The 22,030-nt window shown below is 36.2% G+C and overlaps 1 protein-coding gene across 1 annotated transcript; it reads left to right on the forward strand.

Moving 5' to 3' along the window:
* The first annotated feature begins 938 nt into the window (after positions 1–938).
* LOC123667510 lies at positions 939–4,091 on the forward strand. Its single transcript, XM_045601403.1, has one exon. It carries the CDS (start codon positions 939–941, stop codon positions 4,089–4,091), a length of 3,153 nt encoding a protein of 1,050 aa, XP_045457359.1.
* Positions 4,092–22,030: the final 17,939 nt, after the last annotated feature.

Genomic DNA, 22,030 nt, shown 5'->3' on the forward strand with positions numbered 1-22,030 from the left:
ACGTCATTCGCTCCCATTTCAAATGGAAAGAACACAATGTTCAAATTTAGAAAGGGCCTAACATTGAAAAATACAGAAATCTGAAATTTTATTAAAATTATGTATTATTATTGCATTTATGGGTGCTTTGTCAGGGGTATTCTTTACAATCACTTGTCCAGTGATTGCTTAAAAGGATACACGGGTATGCGACCCCGGCTTCCCGAGCTACTATTGCGGACTCCCAACCTTGTGAAGCAATAGTATCCCTTCCTTTCTCTCATCTTTCCCGATTCCACAATCTCCTGTTACCTTTTCTTCCCACATATTTTCTCCTTTCCCCTTATGGCGAGGTAGGCGTCTTTAGCATTGGTTTGCAACCTTCCTAGGAGAAGGAAACTCCGAATTTAAACCCGGAACTGGCTACCCTGTAAGGCGTGAGTAGGATGCAATCCGAAAAACGGCAGTAGCCTGCAACCGATTCGGTGGCTCTGCACGTATTGGCATGCCATTCCTGCGAGTCAAGCTGGAGAGGTCGAGAGGATGGCACAGGTCTTGGGCAACCCTGCGTTATCTATATGCGTCCCAGGCGATGCAGTGTCTGTGGAGAGGAAACTCCACCCACGTCGTTCCGCGGCGTGGAAAGTAACACGGGGAGTGACAGTCACCGGTTTTAAGCCAGCACAAATGGACGTAAGTGTAGGCGCCAGGGGTCACTCTTGACAGTGGGAGGGTCCATCGTAGATCCACTGATCAGTTACCGCCCGCTTTAAACTGGGCAGCCCCCAGTCAATATGGTACTGGTCCGTCCCGGCATCGTATGTTCCCCTGGGGTGTTGGGAACATAGGGTTTCACCCGACAAACGGTGCTGTGTTGTTTTACACCCGCGAATAAACAGCGAAAAGGAACCAACAAAGCAACCATTTCCATGCGCTTCAGTACTTGGAATGTCCGTACAATGAGGACAGGTCTCCCCGACAGCTCGGAGACTTCAGATTACGCATTTCAACTGCGCAAAACAGCTGTTATTGATCTGGAACTTGCACGCCTTAACATTTCTATTGCTGCACTACAAGAAACCAGGCTTCCGGATGAGGGCTCATTGCGAGAACAAAACTACACCTTCTTTTGGAAAGGCAAGGACTCAAACGAACACCGTGAACATGGCGTGGGCTTTGCAGTGCACAATACTTTACTAAATGCCATAGAAACACCGCGGGGTCTGACGGAGCGTATAATGGTCTTACGGCTTAACACTAAATGCGGCTTTGTTACTTTAATTTCCGCTTACGCCCCTACACTTACCTCGACTGCGGAATCTAAAGACGTCTTTTACGACGATCTGTGCAACGCTGTACGCAATGTGCCGCCCGGGGATCGATTGTATATACTGGGTGACTTCAACGCACGTGTGGGACAGGACAACGCCACCTGGCCCGAATGCCTTGGCTATCATGGCGTGGGTAAGCAAAACGAAAATGGCCAACGTCTACTAGAGTTTTGCTCTAAATTCCAGCTGTGTGTCACAAACACTTATTTTAAAGGAAAAATAATGCGTAAGGTCTCCTGGCGGCACCCCCGGTCTGGTCATTGGCATCAATTGGACCTTGTCTTAACCAAGAGAAGGGATTTGGGGAGGGTCGCCCATACGAGAACGTTCCACGGCGCGCAATGCGACACGGATCACTCCCTAGTGGCTAGCAAAATACGTCTTTCGCCAAAAAAGATTCATTCCTCCAAAACCCCTGGACGGAAGACCTTAAACCTTCCCAAAACTAGGGATCCTGAGTTAGTGGAGTCTTTTAGTTCAACCGTGCGACATCAGACAGCTACTTGGGATGTGAATGCTCCTATAGAAGTGGAATGGGAATCCATCAAGGAGCTGCTCACCAAAACTGCTGGTAAAGTTTTCGGATATTGTAAGGTGAAATCATCGGACTGGTTTTTCGAAAACCTAGATCAGCTTCAGCCTTTAATTGACTCCAAGCGACAGGCTGCACTCAACTACCATTTTGATCCCTGTGACGTCACACGCGCTGAACTCTGCACTGCAAAATCTTCCCTCCAGCGAACTTGCCGTCAGTTTGCCAACGCGTATTGGATGGACCTGTGCAGAAACATCCAGGATTGTGCGGACGCAGGAAACTTTCGCGGTGTTTACGCGGGGATTAGAATGGCTATCGGCCCTGTACAAAAGAAAACGGCTCCTTTGAAAGAGATCGACGGCTCTATTATAACCGACAGTAGTCGTCTGCTGGAAAGGTGGGCAGAACACTACACAGAGCTTTATTCTCAACCAGCCGAGATCAGCCACGTAGCAAGGGAACTTATTCTGACATTACCGGTTATGGCTGAGCTCGATAGCCTGCCTACCATTGGAGACCTTCATGCGGCCGTTCTGCAGCTCAAATGCAACAAGAGTCCCGGGGTAGATGGTATCCTCACAGAACTCCTAAAACTCAAGTGTGTGTTACCACTTCTGCATAACTTTCTGGGCAAATGCTGGGAGGAGGGGCGATTTCCTCGGGATATGCGTGATGCAAATATTGTTACATTGTATGAGGGGAAAGGTGACCGCGGCGATTGTAACTCTTACCGCGGCATATCTCTTCTTAGCATTGTTGGCAAACTATTTGCAAGGGTCATGTTGACTAAACTGCAAAGTCTTGCTGAACGGGTATATCCTGAGGCCCAGTGTGGCTTTCGCTCTGAACGGTCAACCACGGACATGATTTTTACCCTTCGGCAACTTCAAGAGAAGTGCCGAGAGCAGAACACGCCCCTGCTGATCGCATTTGTTGATTTAAATAAAGCTTTCGATACGGTGAGTAGGGAGGGGCTATACATCGCGCTTGAGAAAATAGGATGTCCCCCAAAACTGCTGAGGCTGGTGAAATCTCTTCACGATGACACGAAGGGTACCGTTATCTTTGATGGCCAAATGTCCGACGCTTTCGACATGCGAAGAGGGGTTCGCCAGGGCTGTGTGTTGGCACCCACTTTGTTCGGCATATTTTTCTCCTTGCTGCTGAAAGTTGCCTTCGGTGATTCACAACAGGGAGTTCACCTACACACAAGAGCGGATGGGAAATTGTTTGGTACCGCCCAGTTGAAATCTTCCCGTAAACGAGAGGATTTATATATCGATAGTCTGCTCTATGCCGACGACGCAGCCTTCGTGGCGAAAACTCCCGGGGAGCTTCAGACTTTGTTGGACAAGTTTGCATACGCATGTTCGCTGTTCTCCATGTCCATAAATGCAACGAAGACCGTAATTCTAGCGCAGGGCTACACCTACCAGCCTTCTATCTTGCTGGAAGGCGAACCCTTGAAAGTAGTCGACAAGTTCTGTTACTTGGGGTCAACTGTGTCGAACAATCTTTCCATTGACGGAGAGATTGATATCCGCATCGGCAAAGCGGCCACGACGTTCGGCAGGCTGCGTACAAGAGTATGGAATAACAAACACCTTACCGCAAAGACTAAGATGATAGTCTATAAAACTTGCATATTAAGCATACTCTTGTACGGAGCCGAAACCTGGACGTCGTACGCCAAACAAGAGCGAAGACTTAACACTTTCCACATGCGCTGTCTCCGTAGCATACTTAACATCACGTGGAAGGACAGAGTAACAAATGAGAGAGTGTTGGGGATTGCACAGCTTCCTAGCGTTGTCGCTCTCCTCAAACAGAAACGCCTGAGATGGCTGGGACATGTACACCGAATGAGCAGTGCGCGTTTGCCCAGACAAACCTTATTGGGCCAAATAGCGTTTGCAAAGCGTAACGTGGGGCGACCTATGCTGCGTTTCAGGGATTGCGCTAAACGTGACATGGTTGCATTTAACATTGATCGCAACTCTTGGGAAGACCTAGCATCGAACCGCAATGAGTGGCGGAAGACCATCTTCACGGGTTGCAAAACCCACGATAGTACCTGGTTTGAAGACCTGGCTCAAAGGCGTGCCAAGAGACACAATCGCGAGGGGGCTCCTCCACCGATGAATCCCCAATATATGTGTCCAAAGTGTGGACGAATGTGTCGTTCACGGATTGGCTTATTCAGCCACGAACGGCGTTGTCGCATAAATAACACAGACACTGATTAAATCATCTGTCAAGATGTTATAGGCCTTATGATGATATGGGTGCTTCATTGGCTTAACCTTATTACGAAAATTTTACGATGCACGAGTGAAACGGGGTAACATATTTCTTATCAAAATACTTTTTAAACACTTAGGTTTAAATACATCTAGTGTTTGTGATAAGCAGACATACTGAGGAAATCGGCATGAGATGTAAACAATTCTGACGTCATTTAATTGCTTTAAAATAGTGTGATAAATTAAGCCTCACATTTTTTTTAAGACAAGTAATCAACTAGTATGACATTTAAAGAGGCAAGATACCTCTTTAAATTCTTAAAATTCACTAGATATAAATTATTTATACTACTAATGCTTTTTTACCAAGAAATTTTGTTGAATATTTTTGAAGTGAAACTTTTTTACAGTCGTTGAAACTAGATGAAACGAAAATGGGTTCTGATATAAAAAATAAAATAAAAACAAATATACAATTGTGTAGGAGAGAATAAGATAGACTACATTACGACTCAAAGCGTGTAAGCAACGCAATGTGCATGGCGCTTACGATCTTTTTCACAAGACCGTCACTATTCGGACTTCCCTACGGTTTTTCAGTAATTTCACTTCTGCCGTGTGCTGATTGCACACATACACACACACACAGACACATTTTTTATTAAGGTTATAGAAATAGAAATTTCTACAGAATTGGTAATCTAAATATAGCTCGAAGAAACTTCACGACTTTGTCTACCCTTTCGCCTGTGAAATACATTTTGCACACTTCTGCAATTTTCCGCGATTACACTGATCTCTCGTTAAGACGACATGGGTTTAATAATAATAATATTTATTTATTATAATACGTGTATCTATTGTATATGGAGCGGGGGGAGTGGCGTCCGGTCACATAATAATAATAATATTCTTCATTGCACACCATTAAAAGATACAAACAAAAGTAGTAAAATTAGAGGTAGTAGAGTTAGGTTTACGTAACATAGAAACACGAAGTCAAAGATATAACGGTAAACCGGGTCATAGAGCACCTTAAGTGCCTAATTACAAATATGTCAGAAACAATAGAGTCACCGCATTCAACGGCACTATAATCTATTTTAAAAAGTCGTTGCACTGCGTGCCGCTAGACCCACCGCCGCTTAGCGACATCGAAGCATCATTGTGTCGCCTCAGTATGACAGACCACCAGGCCATCACCATTGTGTCAATTTACTTATCTCCCAACAAGAGATTACTTGAGAGCGACATTAGGTGGCTACTCTCAACAGGTAGCGCGGTCCTTCTGGCCGGCGATCTAAACAGTAAATATTCCCTCTGGAAGTCCCGCAAGAGAAATAGTAAAGGAACAGAACTCGACAGACTAACTTCACTCCCTTCTCTCGATATAGATATTTTAGCGCCCATGACACCCACTTACTATCCATTTAGGGACTCAAACGACACACCGGACGTGCTCGATATAGCTAGATAGCTATATCAAGGGCGTAACACTCCAGTTACGCTCTATCGAGACACTACTAGATCGTTCATTAAGTCCCGAGACTAACCTGGAAATGGCGCATATATTAAAAACTCTTTTGATTTTTAAAAAGTACTGACTATCAATACAAGAATATGTGTCAAATTTTAAAAAATGGAACAATAAAATTATTGATTTTGAAACATTTAAGTGACGCTACGGTTGTAATTTCGATACAATGGAAAAAAACGAGTTTCGCGTGTTGATAAAACATTGTTTTTTAATGGGAAAAAATACCGTTGAAGCACAGCAATGGCTTATAAAATGTTATCCAGGATCAGCTCCCTCTAAAGCAACCATTTGTCGGTGGTATGCCGACTTCAAACGCGGTCGCATGGACACCAATGATGGGGAACGCTCAAGTCGTCCAAATGAAGCAGTGACTCAACAAAATATTAACCAAGTCCTCAAAATCGTATTGGAAGATCGGAAGGTAAAAGTGCGAGAGATAGCCGAGATAGTGAAAATTTCAGCTGGTAGTGTTTTCACTATTTTACATAAAAATTTGGCCATGAAAAAGCTTTTTTCTAAGTGGGTGCCGCGTTTGCTTACAACTAATCAAAAGGAACAACGTATCAATGATTCAGAGCGATGTTTGACGCTGATGAATCATAATAAAAAGAATTTTTACGTCGGTATGTAACAATGGATGAAACCTGGATATACCATTTCACTCCGGAATCCAATCGGCAGGCAGCGGAGTGGAGAGCGGCTGGTGAAAGTCGCCCGAAGCGTCCAAAGACTCAGAAATCGGCCGGTAAGGTTATGGCGTCTATATTTTGGGATGCGCATGGAATACTTTTCATCGACTACCTTGAAAAGGGGCAAAATATAAATAGTGACTATTACATGTGCTTATTGGAGCGATTGAAGTACGAAATTGCGGATAAACGGCCTCACATGAACAAAAAGAAAGTGGTGTTTCACCAGGACAACGCGCCTTGTCACAAGTCCGTGAGAACGATGGCCAAAATTAACGAATTGGGCTTCGAATTGCTTCCTCATCCCCCTTATTCGCCAGACTTGGCCCCCAGCGATTACTGGCTGTTTGCAGACCTCAAAAAAATGCTTCAGGGTAAGAAATTTGACTCAAATAGTGAAGTTATCGCAGCAACGGAGGCTTATTTTGAAGCCAAAGACAAATCGTTCTACACACATGGGATAGAAAAGTTAGAAAAGCGTTGGAGGGACTGTATCGCTCTTGGAGGAGACTATGTTGATGAATAAAAATTAATTTTATAAAAAAGACCTTTTTTTAGTACTTAGTCTCGGGACTTATTGAACCACGTGTTATCAGAGCTAGACTCGGACTATCGTCCCGTCCTAATTCAGCTAGGACTAGATACGGATCTCCACCAGCCCATCAAAACAGTCATAGACTGGAAAAAGCTCGAATCAGAGCTAAGCTCCCTTGACTCATCTCACCTTACTGATATATCCGACATAATCGATGTGGTAGATGTTCCCGATGCGGCCGCGTCAGAATTAACCTCATTCATTAAAAATAAAGACGCCGCGTTGACGCAACGGTCACAGCTATGGATTGTGCCGGTTGCGCTGGCGGTTGCGGGTTCGATCCCCGCACACGACATACATTTGTATTGGCCATACAGGTGTTTGCCATGGTCTGGGTGTTTGTGCAGTCCTTGTAGGTCTCCCCACCGTGCCTCGGAGAGCACGTTAAGCCGTCGGTCCCGGTTGTTATCATGTACACCTGATAGCGATCGTTATTCATAGTAGGGAATATATCCGCCAACCCGCATTGGAGCAGCGTGGTGGATTAAGCTCTGATCCTTCTCCTACATGAGAAAAGAGGCCTATGCCCAACAGTGGGATATTACAGGCTGAAGCGAAGCGAAGCGATTAAAAATAAGATCGATGACTGCTCTCGGGAGATGCCGATTCGCCCGGGCGAGCGTTGGCAGCTCCCGGAGGAGTTAAGGAGACCTTATTAGGCGTAAAAACGCACAAACCAGAGCCCATGACTCTTACCCGACTGACTACAATCGGAGGAAACTCCGTGCCCTACAGAGGGAGGTGAAAGCTAACGACTACTGCAGTAGACGCATAGGAAAACTTACCCCGTCGCACACCGCTTACTGGTCGTGGGTGAAGAGACTCCGAAGCGTCACCGTAGCCTCTACACCTCTCTTTATTAGGCTAAATCTCCCGCCAGCCCTCGATGACCTGGATAAGGCCGAGTGCCTTGCGAGTAGTCTGGAGAGCCAATGCTCTCCAAGCACTGAGCTGTGCGATTCCAGACAACTCTCAATGGTGGACGGATTTGTCGAACGCAGGGCGGCTTCACCGCCATCCAACGAAACGCTTCCACCGATGTCGGCGGAAGAAGTAGAATCGATCATTAAAGAACTCCACGCGAAAAAAGCCCCGGGTCCCGACCGAATCACCAACAAGACGCTGAAACGTCTTCCTCAGCAGCTTATCATGCTGCTCGTCATGATTTATAACACCCTTCTTGCCGGTTGCTCGTTCCCTGTCAGTGGAAAGAGGCGACCGTGATAGGTATTCCCAAATCTGGCAAACCCAGCAACCTCCTTTCGAGCTATCGACCCATCAGTCTTCTCAATACACTCGGTAAGGTGTATCAGAAAATTATTCACACCCGCCTCCAGGCAGCCACGCAACAAATGCGATCTCCGATCATTGAGGAGCAATTCGGGTTCCAATTCAAAAAATTCGGGTCCGAGCCCAACATTCCTCAGTTCACCAGGTGCACCGCTTAACATCCTGAACGGTTGTAAAATACATTTTGCACGCTTCTCTGCAATTTTCTGCGATTACACTGATCTCTCGTTAAGACGACATGGGTGTACGTAACATAAAAACACGAAGTCATAGTTATAACGGCATTCACACCAGAACCACCGTAAAATTATCTTTTATGTTTATGTTTTGACATGTTCGCAATATGGCTGAATAAACTTACCTTTATTTCGGTTAACAAATACATAAATATACAATATATGGATGTCGTTTTCTCGTTAGATTTTTATGTTGTAGATTAAATATATATGTACATACGTATCGATATGCAGTTACCATTATAGTCTTTTAAATTGTTTCTACGATATTATAACTTCGTTCAGTAAAAAATTAATACCTAAAACAATCTTAGTTTTGATGAAAATTTCGCAAAGTTTAAAAAGAATGTCTACTTTAATAGACAGCATTCGAGAAATGTAAAATTAAATTGATTGATTAAAATAATTAAAAAGTGGCATTTAATTGTTATTAATTACACAGCTATTAAAGCTTTCCAAACAAAAAGTTAACAAAACTACATAGTTTTATTCAGATAACTATCATGGATCTCTGGGGATGTCTGATATTTTAATATCTGGCTGCAACTAGTATTTTCATAAAGTAAAAAAATTTACTCTCAGAACTGCCCTAATAAAATTACGGTAAGACCAGAAAATATTCTAATTGCCACGGATATAAAATGAAAAAATAAAATAAAAAATAAAGTAGGCTGTTAAAGTATAACGACCCTTTCCATTAAAATTGGAAATTTATAATTTGAATCCACAGAAGCTTTAAATGGGTTGTAGTAAACCTTGAACGATCCCTTAAACAACACAATCTATATTAGATATAGTTTCAAAGCGTGTTTATGGTATAAAACTAGCACTTGGAATAGCTAAAAACATTACCGTCACAAGGCAAAGAAGGAATTTGTAACTTTGTTAAATGACACATATTGCTCTAATCAAAACCAATTTGCTAAATACTTTTTCAGATATATACCAAGTGTTATTAATTACATTTTAACTTTTATTTAAATATTTCCATTCCTCATTTAGATTACACTCCGGCGATATTTTTGACCATTGTTACACGCGCGTTATATTAAAAGGCTTATAGGCTGGATCTGATGCAAGCGGATGCTACAGAAATTGACGCAGTAACATTTAGTTGTAGCAAGAGAGTTCGGTTATTATTTTTTGGCTGCGTTCCATTAAGAAAGGAAATGATAGTGTAGGCTTAGTTTCGGTGCGTCAAGCGTCATTGCGCGTGAAGGCGGGCGGGTGGGGCGCGCGCGGTGGGCGGGCGGCCAGTGACACGTCGGCCTGCAGCGTGATTACGCGTGCCGAATCGCCCGCACCGCAAGTTTTGACCGCGAGTACGTTGTCTTTAAGTTTGTTTGTTCTGTGAAATAAAAAACAACTGTGCTGATTATTATTTGTGTGGTTAAACAGCAAAATACTTTGTGCGTGTAAAAGTAAGCTCGATTGCGGATACATTTTATTTTATTTTAACAACGAAATATAAAAGATAAATAGTAATGTTTCATCAAATTAAATTCATATAGTTGAAATTATAAAAAAAAACTTAAATCGCTCTCCCTGGACGCTCAGGTGGGGCATTAATAAAAGGAAACTACTGAGCAATCTAATTTACATATTTAAAGAGACAGTCGATGTATTCTATATTTGCTTGCACACAGCTTTGATTTAGGGTGAATTTTCACCATTCAATATATTTAATAAATGCTACAAATATAAACAAATAACTTTGTGTAATAAAAATGCTAATTTTGATTGTAAAGTATTGATATAAGTATGTATTTAATTCCACAAAAAATTCCAATGTCTATATAAATAACTAGCTGATACCGCAAACCTTTTTTTGCTATCTATGTTATTAACCACCCTTAATCCCCCCCCCCCCCCCTTTTAAACACCGTTGGCCGATACTCAGACCTACCCGATATGCGAACAAAATTTCATAAAAATCAGTCCATCCGTTTCGAAGGAGTATGTTAACTAACATTGTGACACGAGAATTTTTTATAATCACTTAATTTTTTATTCGCTCACAATAAAATATAGCCTATGTCACACCTGAATAGTGTAGTTTTCTATTAGTGAAAGAATTTTCGTGATCGGATCAGTATTTGCGAAGATTACCCCCTACAAACAAACAAAGTTAGAAACTTTACTTCTTTATAATATTAGTATAGATAATGAATGTTGCTAAGCGCATAATTCGAGGATGGCTCGATCAATCTGGCAATTTTTTTCGTATGTTCCTTAATGCCCACGGAAGGTTTTATACAAAAAAAAAACATGAGATATAAATAAAGTGATCACTCGAAAAATGTTGTTGTTTAATTTTTAGTATCAATTTTCGACAAAACGAAGTCTGCGCGGGCAGCTAGTATAAAAATAAAAACGTTATGTTTATAACATTTCAATCAGCTAAGATCAATTGTTCCTTAAACATGACAATAGAATTCTTCTATTTCGAAACGAAGATTATCTTAAAAATCAATAGGTAAAGGAAAGACGCTTGAGATACATCCACTTGTTTTTTCTTCCAACATAAGACTACAACAACCTTTTGAACTAAAATACAAAGAGAATATTTTCGGTAGTATATTTGTCTTCCTAAATAAATTAAATTTGGGTAGTTCTTCCGATTTATCTACATCATTTTTTAACCCATGTTGTTTGGATAGTTATATTTTTTATTTGTATTTGTTAGTTAGATTTTTTATCCTCATATTGGAATCATTCTGAACTATATTGACCAATTTCTTATGTAAGTACTGTACGTTACACAATAGAATTAATATCAACATGGAGATATTTAATTTTGAAACCAGACGCAAAGTTGTTCTTCAATAAACAAAGTCAACGCCAAGGTCATAAATACTCAACAAAAATACTTTTTCCAATATTGGAGTCATTGCAACGTTCGTTGTAAGGAACATTTCAATTCTTAGAAAATATTTAACATGCGAAATTAAATTACATCATTGCTTCCAATATTAAATACGTCCAAACATTAAAAACTTTGAGGTTAACAAAGCGAACATTTCAAGATGCATAGCTAACATATTTCCGCGCGTTCATATTTCACAGTTGCGCACAGATGACGCCAGAGCACATTACTAGCGAATATAATGTAAAGATATGTCACCTGAAAATGCTAATGCAACTGAAAAGTTTCCTGGAACTTCGAGCATAATTTGAAATCTGCTGTGAATGTTTGCTCTTAACTATTTAAATAAATATGCAATCTTTTCTTCAGAAAATTTATTAAACAGGATCCCTTTGAAATTAAAATTAAAAACTAATTTCTACTTGGACTAATTTAAAAAAGCTTTCAGGAAAGGCTATCTTTGGTACAGGATCATATTCAATATATCGGACTCGTTACAAGTGCAAACTTGAATCTCATCTCAAACCTTCGGTGTAATGACAAGATTATACAGAGGAACTGTTTGGAGGATTTTTCTTACATTCGTACTGAGACGTTGTTATGAATTTTTCATTTTTATGAATGTAATGAAGGAAAATTTCATTAGAAAATTCATCTTAGCTATCTATTATATATAGTTTATCAAAAATTGATTTGTTACGAGAGTCGAAATAAAATTATTGAAGAAAAAATATTTAAAAAGTTAAAAGAAAAATTGTGACAGAGATGAATATTTGATAGGCTTATGTCCGTTTGTGTTTTCAGTCCATATGACTGTCACGTTTTTTTAACTAACGATAGAGTCGGGAATGCAAACGGGAATCGGCAATATTACAGAAGTTAGGCTAAAGCAGAATATGTCCTGCTTGGGCTTTAGCACCAGCATTTTTCCCCGACTGTGGAAATACCTAGATCTCTCACAACTAAATGGTACTGCTTTCAGGCAGGGTTGTGTTCCTGTGGTGAATAAGATGACCAAAGCTTTAATGGGGTGATTAGGGGTAGGGTCGACAACTCGCTTCCGATGGTTCCGGTGTTGCAGCCTCTATAGGCTACGGTAATCGCTTACCATCAGGTGAGCCGTACGCTTGTGAGGCGAGCTAGTTGTATAAAAATAAATATATTTCTCGTAAATTTTAGGTATCAACTAGTAAGTAGTACTGTCAGTTCAACCATTTTTGCGTAATAAAAAAGACCTTGTCTACTCGTAAAACCAAAGAAAATACTAGCATCATTTAAACTACACTTGAAATAGATTATTTTTTACACGATATTTGTAATTTTTTAATTGGCGTTGGTGTTAAAGCCTATAAAAAAACTGGTCTTGTTGTTGAAACTTATAGAAATATTCATGTTGTGTCGTCGTTGCCTTTTTATGTGCATTTCATTGGTATCAATGAATACCTTTTTGAAATATCAAGTCTAAAGATTTCTACCGAGGAAAAGGACTTATGATCCTGCTGATTATGATGACTGCAAGGTAAATTTTCTTGTTGACGTGCTGTGAAAGTATTAACTTTTAAAGAGTTTTAAGTAAAATAGTTCCGTAAAATGAATAACTTATGAATATTTTGTTATTCTGAAAGTTGTCTTACAAAAGTATTATCTACATCGAATCGTATAATATGATTTATTGGAAGTAAAAACAACACACAATGACAACAACGACAAATATGTTGTACTTTTTGTACTTTTATTAAAACATAAAAAATTTTTGTTATAAAAAATTCCTTTGAAACATGCATTGACATTGTTGTTAATTGTAAATGTAAAGTAAAAGATATAATACTGTACACACATATTTATTTGTTTTCAACCACATTTTTACGTTTTAATTAAAAATTGTAAGGGAAAAAAATATACCACATTTTAATATTTGTGTTTTTGTCGCAAAATATTAGCGCAGATTTTATTTCGTCGTAAAACAGAGTGGTTTGGTAGTTAGTTTTGAAATGAAATATCATTTGAAAAATAAAAGTCAACGAAGTGTGTGCCGCGCTCAGTGCGGCTGCCGCCAATGTTAAGCGATATGAATGTAACTATTTTTTCTGGAACGACGCATGTCTTACGCCTTTGTTGCTATGCTTTCAATTGTTCTTGGTTTTTTGTTTACAAAACTAACTAGACTTTACATTCTATATATGTACAATCGCTATAAACTACAAGCTTCGTAGCAATTGCATAAAATTTAAATATATGAGTAATTTGAAAATTGATATGTATATCTCTTGAAAGATTGGGTAGGTACATATTGTAGATGATAGTTCGAAATTTATTCCACTTATGCGTATGTATAATAACGTGTGTCATATGTTATTACCATTATTGTCAAACGTTCATGTTGAATATTTTTATATTACAACCCGCATTGCACACGTGGTGCACAGCGTGGTGGATTAAGCTCTGATCCTTCACACGGGGAAAGAGGCCTATGCCCAGCAGTGGGATATTACAGGCTGAAGTGAGTGTTATATTAATACAAATTTTTATAAGTACTGTATTGACAGAGTCAGTACCAGAGATTTGATTGTCATCTGACAAACACAGTTCTCATATATTGTAGGATATTACTAGATAGATTCTGGGAATTCTAGTTTAGACTTTGATGTCAGCTTGATATTTTCTATTAAGTAAACAATTCTTGGTTTATATATAAGTCAATAATGTCGATAATTAGGTAATGTATAATTTTGAAGTCTTGCGTCAGTATCTTTTGTCGAGTAAATAACAAATAAAAAAAATATCAATAGTTTGAGTGAAATTTAGTCTCTTAGATACTCTTTATTATCATAAAAATCTGTATGGATTCCTTTTACCCTTTATTCTCCTTATCCTATAAAAGGCGATTTTTTTCCTATTACTTTTCTTTTGTATTAAAAGAGGATTGTAGCTTGTTGTCACTACACAAAACCTTTTCTGACTTTGATATATCGTATTAAATATTTTAACAGTATAAAAAGTATTAAAAACTAAATAATGTGGCAGTTACTTTCATGTCTACGATATAAAATCTGCTTTAATTTAATACGTCCCTAATAATTTCATATTTTAATATAAATGATTTTAATATAACTTACAGTATAAGTAACAAACAGCTTCTAATTTTACAGAATAACCTGTAATTATTGTATACCAAACACCTACAGTGGTTATAATACTTTACATTGTCTTAAAGAGCAAGAATTTTAATGATCTTAGGTTTTTTAAGTAGTTATGTAAAATTAGTATTCGTACGTAAATACATACATACACCAACAATTAATTATAATTACAATTGGAAACAAAACGAGCACAGATAAAGTAAAATATTAATATATTATATGCTTAATAAGATGTGTAGAAAAAAGGTTGACATTTATAATACTTATTATTTAAAAGTAACGTATAATTATATATATATATATATTTTATTCATTTTAGACTCATATAAAAAAAAGACCATATTCAAATATATAATTAAAATTAAAAAGAACTTGTTAAATAAATTCAACATGTTTCTTAAGAAAGTATCTAGAAGGAATATGATTTCAGAATTAATTGATTTAAATATTCCTTTTATGAAATCTCGCTTTGCAATCTGGAGTACCGTGAGGTTGAAGAGACTTATTGGTTCACTAATAACTACCGATTGGCATATTCATACGTCGCCCCACTCGTGTGCCTCGTCGATCTGCCTCGGGACATTAATGGCTATTTGTCACCCGTCAGCTGATGATTGATATGTGATGATGTAATTACTTTAACAATATTGCTTAATGGATACGTTTGTACCACACTTGCGGTACAATATTGCAACAGTCACTATTGACATTCTGAACTACATTCAAAATCATTCAAGTGAATGTGTCATTTTGTGATATTCTAAGCACATGTTTTAATAACCTACATACACAGAAAAAGAAGTCAAATAACTTTTTAGGCATTATTAATAAACTGGGTAGTCGAGTTATAAACATTTTTTGTTATTTTCATGTATACGAAATACGACATTAAGTTATTGTTAAAAGTTAGTACAAGTATTGCGCACGTAGTGTTTTTGTATCGGGTTACACTTGTAATAGACGTAATCCTTAAAGCTAAAGCTATAAATAGCATAGCTAGTATGATGTATTATGATGGCTTCAAATTTTAGTATGAGCTTTCGTTAGAGTCCGCGTCATTGTAATAGTTATGTGATATGACAGTTAACATATTTTTAAAACTTGAATTTTTTTGATATATTGTATTTTAGCCGTATAATTCACGCATACTCGTACTTTAACAAGAATGATAATGATTAAAAGTTATGCTTTTGATTATTTATTCATTTGTATAATTATATTTATATACTTATATTTTTAGATCAAATTACATATATATAAAACACAATACAATTTTGTAGAAAGCTAACTTATAACGTTACTAAGTTAATTTAATTATTTAATTTATAGAAACATATAATTGTGTTTGTCAAAATGCTTACTACCTTTTTTATACGTAATAGGAGGTAGACTTTCCGTAAATGCTGCGTAATATACATAAGTAAATACACTGTGGACTGCTAAGTTATTTAGGCACATTAATAAAATCGAAATAAATTAATTTTATTCATTTCGTTCGATTGCCAAATCTCTATTTTTAGTAAATTCGTCTACCTTCTGAAATGATACAAATAGATTTAGTTTTATATTCTAGATTTCTCGCTACTGATCCACCTCGACAGATCACCGGAGTATATGATGCCAATCAGTATTAGACCAACGAATTGCCCGTAACCATAGATAGCGTATTTGACTTTTCGCCTGCAATTCGATGCCAAAAGAGAGGCGAGTGTAGTGCTCTTTCTAGGCTTCAATATCTAAAATATCCTGCCACTATATCCCTTGAGATTTGCTTTTTCAGCTACTGAAAATTCTAAACTAAACAAAAATTCGTTTAAAATAGGTTTTCAAGCGCAGATTTTTGCGTGTGTACTTTAACTTCTTCTATTTTTGGAATGTATGCTACAGTGTAAGATGGTTTTGGTGGCCTTCTTTATGAAAGTACTGAAAATAACAACTCGACTTGAATGTAGTACTGCTTTCTTTTTAATTCGCTTCTGTTTCCAATCATTTTAACTGTTTTCGTTTCAAGCAGTTTCTCTTGATTTAAACTTATGTACTCTTCTGATTGCTTGTCATCAGTGATAACTATTTCATTCCTTTAAATTTGCCTTAAATCTCTAAATAGACAATTTAAAGCAAAAAAAAAAAAAAATTTTTTATTATAATTATATTTATCTAAAGATTGTATCAAAATATTTCGATGGTTTTGTTGGTCAATTTATTAAAAAGTTCACTTAAATTTAATCTATCACATTCTAGTGTTTTTATTGTTTTGATAATGTACTTGTATGTAACATATATATATATAAAAATACATGCGTCCTTTATACGTACATATTTTTATACTTTATACTATTATTAACATTTTTTTTTTAATTTTAGAGCATGTCAGTGCTGTGTTTCTAAATTAAACGTCACGTCCGTGTGAGCGTTTAAGCCGTCTATGAATAATATTGTATGCAATATCGTGTAATTTGTGTAAAAAGTAATCTCGGAAAAGCAACGTGAACAATAAAATAGAAAATAAACTACGTCATGAAATAAATTTTCGTTTATATCCAATGTCGGATTAAGTTGGTTAATTTCTTAAGATTCATTTGTTTAGCAGTGTTGATTTCACGGCTTTTTTACAGTAAAAACAGTTTTTTAACTTGAAATAAAAACAGAGTGTTTGGCTTAGCTTGTAGGTAAATAAACGTCACTTGCGCTAACGAGAATGGATATAATTTGGCAATTAATCAATCTATATAAAAGCCGACCGTTGACCGATCGTATTTGTTGATTTCGTGATGGAAGTGTTAGCGATATATTTACTGTAGCTATTCAATTACAATTCAGAGATTGTTTCTATTTTCAATTGTTAGACACAGGATTTAAAACAGTTTGTCGATGTATTCTGTTGTTTTACATTTGTCGAATATTAAACCTGTAATATAAACCCTTTTTTATTTACAAGTTTTAATTCAATTTTATTTTATAAAAACAAATATAGTTTATTTAATTAATTTAGATAGGTACATATTTATTTAATATGGTCAAGTTATTCAACTTTAATCAGAAGTAACGAAGGTTACTTTTTTTAGAAAATTAAGTATTGAGTCATAATGTGTTTCATATTTTAAACGCTTTGTTTTTCAAACATATAGAGATGTTTTATTACTAATTTTATACCTTTGGTTTTAATTATATCACAGGAATATGAGTAAGAATATGAGTAATCTTATAGGTATCGTACTAATCGCAATAGCGTGACCGAATTACGGAGTCAAAGGAAACAAAAGATATTGTTATCCATATAAATATGAAATCCCGCTTCAGAAAATCAGGTTTTTGACATAAAAAGGTATGTTTATCGGTTTTTATGTGAATTGGTAAACAAAAATGAACGAAATCCAGTTATTATTCCTATTTCCTTTAATGACTTCGATATGATATTTCATTTGAATCGAAATACCGTTTAGACCGTAAGGAGTTCTGAGTGCCAGGTATTCGTGCCACGTTCGACAAATATTTGTGATGAAATTGCAAACTGTGAAAAACGTATTTCTTCATATGCTCGTAAATTTGTAGAAATATAGAAAAATAAAGTAAATACAATAAATGAGCAGACGTGTCTCTCTTTTTGTGAACTGAGACAAATATTGAGCTTTATTTTTTATTGAAAAACCCTAATTACACTAACGCTGAATAGAGGCAACGTGTCTTATTTAATGACGCTTGTCTGTGTATGTGTCCTAAAACCTATTACGTATACGCAGGTTTTTATTTTGTAAGCTTAATTAATGCAAACTTTTATTTCACATACGTATTGCGATTATTCTCAGAATGTAAACCTGAGACTGCCAGTTTTCTATACATAATTCACATATTCTATATATATCTACATAATTATGGTTCGTCGTATAGAAAGCGACGATTAAAACAATGGATTCAGGATCACAGGATTTCGTTAAAAAATTGCATTTTAGTTTTTATTGGGTTTTATAATACGCAACCTCTTTCGAAAGATTTTACTTGCCTCAATCCGCCTATTTCCAGGTTATTAACCGGTTTGTCTATCTTATTGTTACGTGTGTTGATATAATCAATAAAACACCTATCCGTACCTTTTAGTTTGTAAACGAAAGTGTTTTAAATATCATTCAATATTTTTATACACAGTTTTTTAATAATGCTTTTAATAAAAATTACCTTCAAACAGTTAAGAAATAGATAATAGCAAATTGTCATCTTAATTTTTTTTAAACTAATTCGTAGTAGTTGTTTTGTATACGAATAAAAGAAATATAAATAGTTTTGATATGTTTAGGACAGTATTTTTATAGTATGAAATATTGTATACCCGGATATACAGATAAAGTAGAATAAACTTCAGACCAGGACAAACTTATTTATGGTCTGCAAAAGTATTTGTCAACATAACAAGCATTGCCAGTACAAAAACCATTATTTGACCACTGCGACAACTCATCAAATATCAGTATCATCAACAAATCTGTGGTCTTACCCTCGGCCAAATCAATCTCAATTTCGGCCAAATACATCAACATCCGCATACCGAAAATAAATGGAAGTTGAAACCTTAAAAGCCGTTAAAAAAACATTTGTTACCAACATGCCATAACTAAGAACTTGGTGGACATTAAAGTGTAAATAATTGATCTCGGGGCTATAAGTAAACTGGTGAAGTGTCATTTTGTAATGGTTTAGAAATGTACCATAATGCGGCGCATAATTTCAGTTTGATAGTAAAATGTAACAGCTGCACGAAAGCGTTGATGGGTCCCTTGAATCGAAATGGGACGTTGAAGGAGGCCTTCAGTAAGGGCAATAGCAAAAAATCGGGCAAGGAATAAAGCTAAGAGCGTTCATTGAATAAGCGGAACCACCGTCAGATAATACTGTATGATGTTGAGGAGGGTCGCCAGCTCCTCGGTCATTTTTTAATTTGCCAGATAAAAATAATAATTAAAAAAAAAATCACTAAAAAGTTTTTATTAAATTTCAATTGTTGTTTGTATTTGGAGCAACGATCACAACAAACAATATGAGCTTAGAAGAATACGATCTTAACCATGTCAGGGTAACAAAAGGTTTAAGTCCAAACAAAAGGTTTCATATAATTACGAGCGAGCTGTTGTGTTAGTTTGCATTACAAGGCTACAGGCATAAGAAAATACCGTATGTAAGAGCAAAGAGTAAATTAGAGTTTAAAGTAAAATTACAAATAAAGTAAAAAATTTATTATAACCGTAAATGAGAAGACGTTTACTTAAAATTTTATGTAAAAAATCGTAAGTATTCTTTAACCTAAAACAATGCTTTATTAGTCCGCGGGGTAAAGTCTTAAGAAAACTCAGATTCAAGGATATTTTATGGAACCACTTTTTTATAACTCGTAAGTAACTATACAAAATAACGGCAATCACTGGCCGATTTCTTAATTAATGGGGTCGGCTCGAATGTTTTGTTGCTTTAATTAACAAATGTTTTTTATTATGTATAATTACACTTTCTGCGTCTTCTCTTTTATTTTGTTTAAGTATCTCGACACAATCTAGTTATGCCGAAAGTTATCGTGTAGAATTTTTTATAGTGCATTGAAAGTTATGTAAATGGTATTTTCTACAAATTTTAAATAATAATGTTGCGTCTGCCTTACATTACAAATTTTACGAAGGAAGTTAAACACGTCTGCCGTTTTTCTCTAAATTCTTCTTCTCAAATACACAACACTTCCATGTTTCTAATTATATCATCTAATTAAATGCTTTTAAAGATACCTAAATAACGAAACTATGCGCATTGATTGTGCAATTATTCTATTGAGACGGTTGATCGGCACACCAGCGTCGGCATAAAATATAATTTGCACCCGTGCATAGCAGGGCCTGTCGCTAGTTGACGATATTTTTATACTTGAAGTAAAAATGAATTTAATTTTGTATCATTTTTTTTCATTTGCAGATTTCATTGTGTGCTAATGTTGCGCTTTATCTACATAATGGCAAATGTAGAAAACAGAGTATTAATGATTCACAATAGTAACTACGCGTACATTGTTGATCTATTGATATAATACTTTAGATAATTAAAACGTAATAATTTTACGCATCAAAATATACGTCTATTCAGTGTATTCCAGAAATTTAATTAGGAAGCAACTAGAGCGGTAGCTGCGATCGTAATTGATGTATTTAGAGAACCGATAGCACTGACAAAATTAGAGTAATTTTGCTTGAGTGTATTTTCTGAAAGACTTATAAGTGAATTTAAGGAGAACTCAAATACAGTTTCCGTAAAACTTTCGTGCAATGGAATTGTAGTTCTAAAATGAAATTGGTTCAAAAACTTTTTTTTTTCAGTATCACGGAAGCTTCTAATTTTTAATCGGGAAAATTTTATCTGATCGTCACAAAACGTGAGAGCAAATATTACCCATTTAAGATTACTACTATTACCAATCGTTATTAGTAGTTTATCATATAATATCTGGGGTAAACACCGTACGCTGTCTCGGATAATTTATTCAGTGGGTTCACACAAATTAAAAGTATTAACAAAAAATTCATTCTAGTCGTGGTTTTTTTCCTACATAATGAAGGGTAAATCAATATTTTTATCCTTTAGTAAGAAGATTTCATTAGACTTGAACTGATTTATAAATTTAATCGCCGCAAAACGAAGTTACTTTTTATCGTTAGGGACCATCTCTCGTCATGTAATAAATTTGTTTATCGCCCTGGCGCTGGCACATGGACAACAAATAAAAAGAAAAAAGATAGCAATTTGAGCTGCTTTTTTCGTTGTCATTCAATTCTTAGTTAGCTACCGAAGCTGATGAAAATGTCACTAGCATTGTGTTTAAAAGGGTTAATAAACATTCAGAAAACACTACTACATAGTAACACATTTAATTGGGTTAAAATTACGCATCACGTTTTTCCATTATATTGTCGCAAAATAATTAAATAACCTTATTAATGTTACTAATTACAAACACAATATCTTAAGACAATAAAACATTCTATTTCACGCAGATAATTTAGAAGCACATTAATTATCGAAATAAATCTACTTAGGGTAGATTTAACGTAAACGTGAAATTTCTTGACATTTTATCTCATGTTTAAGCTGGTATTCTTGATAAAAACAAGTGATACAAATTTGTTTTGCTCTGCTAGAGACCAGTAGTGTTGTGTTTAGAGTTTACGTTTCGACGCCCGACCCAACTTTACGGTACTTGTGTAGTATTATATTGAACTTCCTATGTGGCGAGTGTTATTTATGTTGTTGGGCTGAGCTTGACTTGATGTTATTATAATATATGTTTCGATCACTAAGTGTGTTTTATGGAATAGCTGATTTCAATTTATTAATTTTTTTTTATACGTACACATAAAAGAACTAACTTGGTGCAATAGTTTGAAAAAAAATTAAATATCATATACATGCCGGCGATTTATTTATATACATATGTAGATTATTTCATAAATCCATTACGAAGCTGATGATTTGCCTAAAATGATTGTGATAGTGTGTTATTGTATTATTTAATTCTGTTTATATATTTTTATTCGAATATTTGACTCATCTAATAATATAAG

Source organism: Melitaea cinxia, chromosome 3 (assembly GCF_905220565.1).
Source record: "Melitaea cinxia chromosome 3, ilMelCinx1.1, whole genome shotgun sequence".
NCBI lineage: Eukaryota > Metazoa > Arthropoda > Insecta > Lepidoptera > Nymphalidae > Melitaea > Melitaea cinxia.

Excerpts from the sequence above, each read along its gene's own strand:
- LOC123667510 (XM_045601403.1), top strand. The coding sequence starts at position 939 with ATGAGGACAGGTCTCCCCGACAGCTCGGAGACTTCAGATTACGCATTT.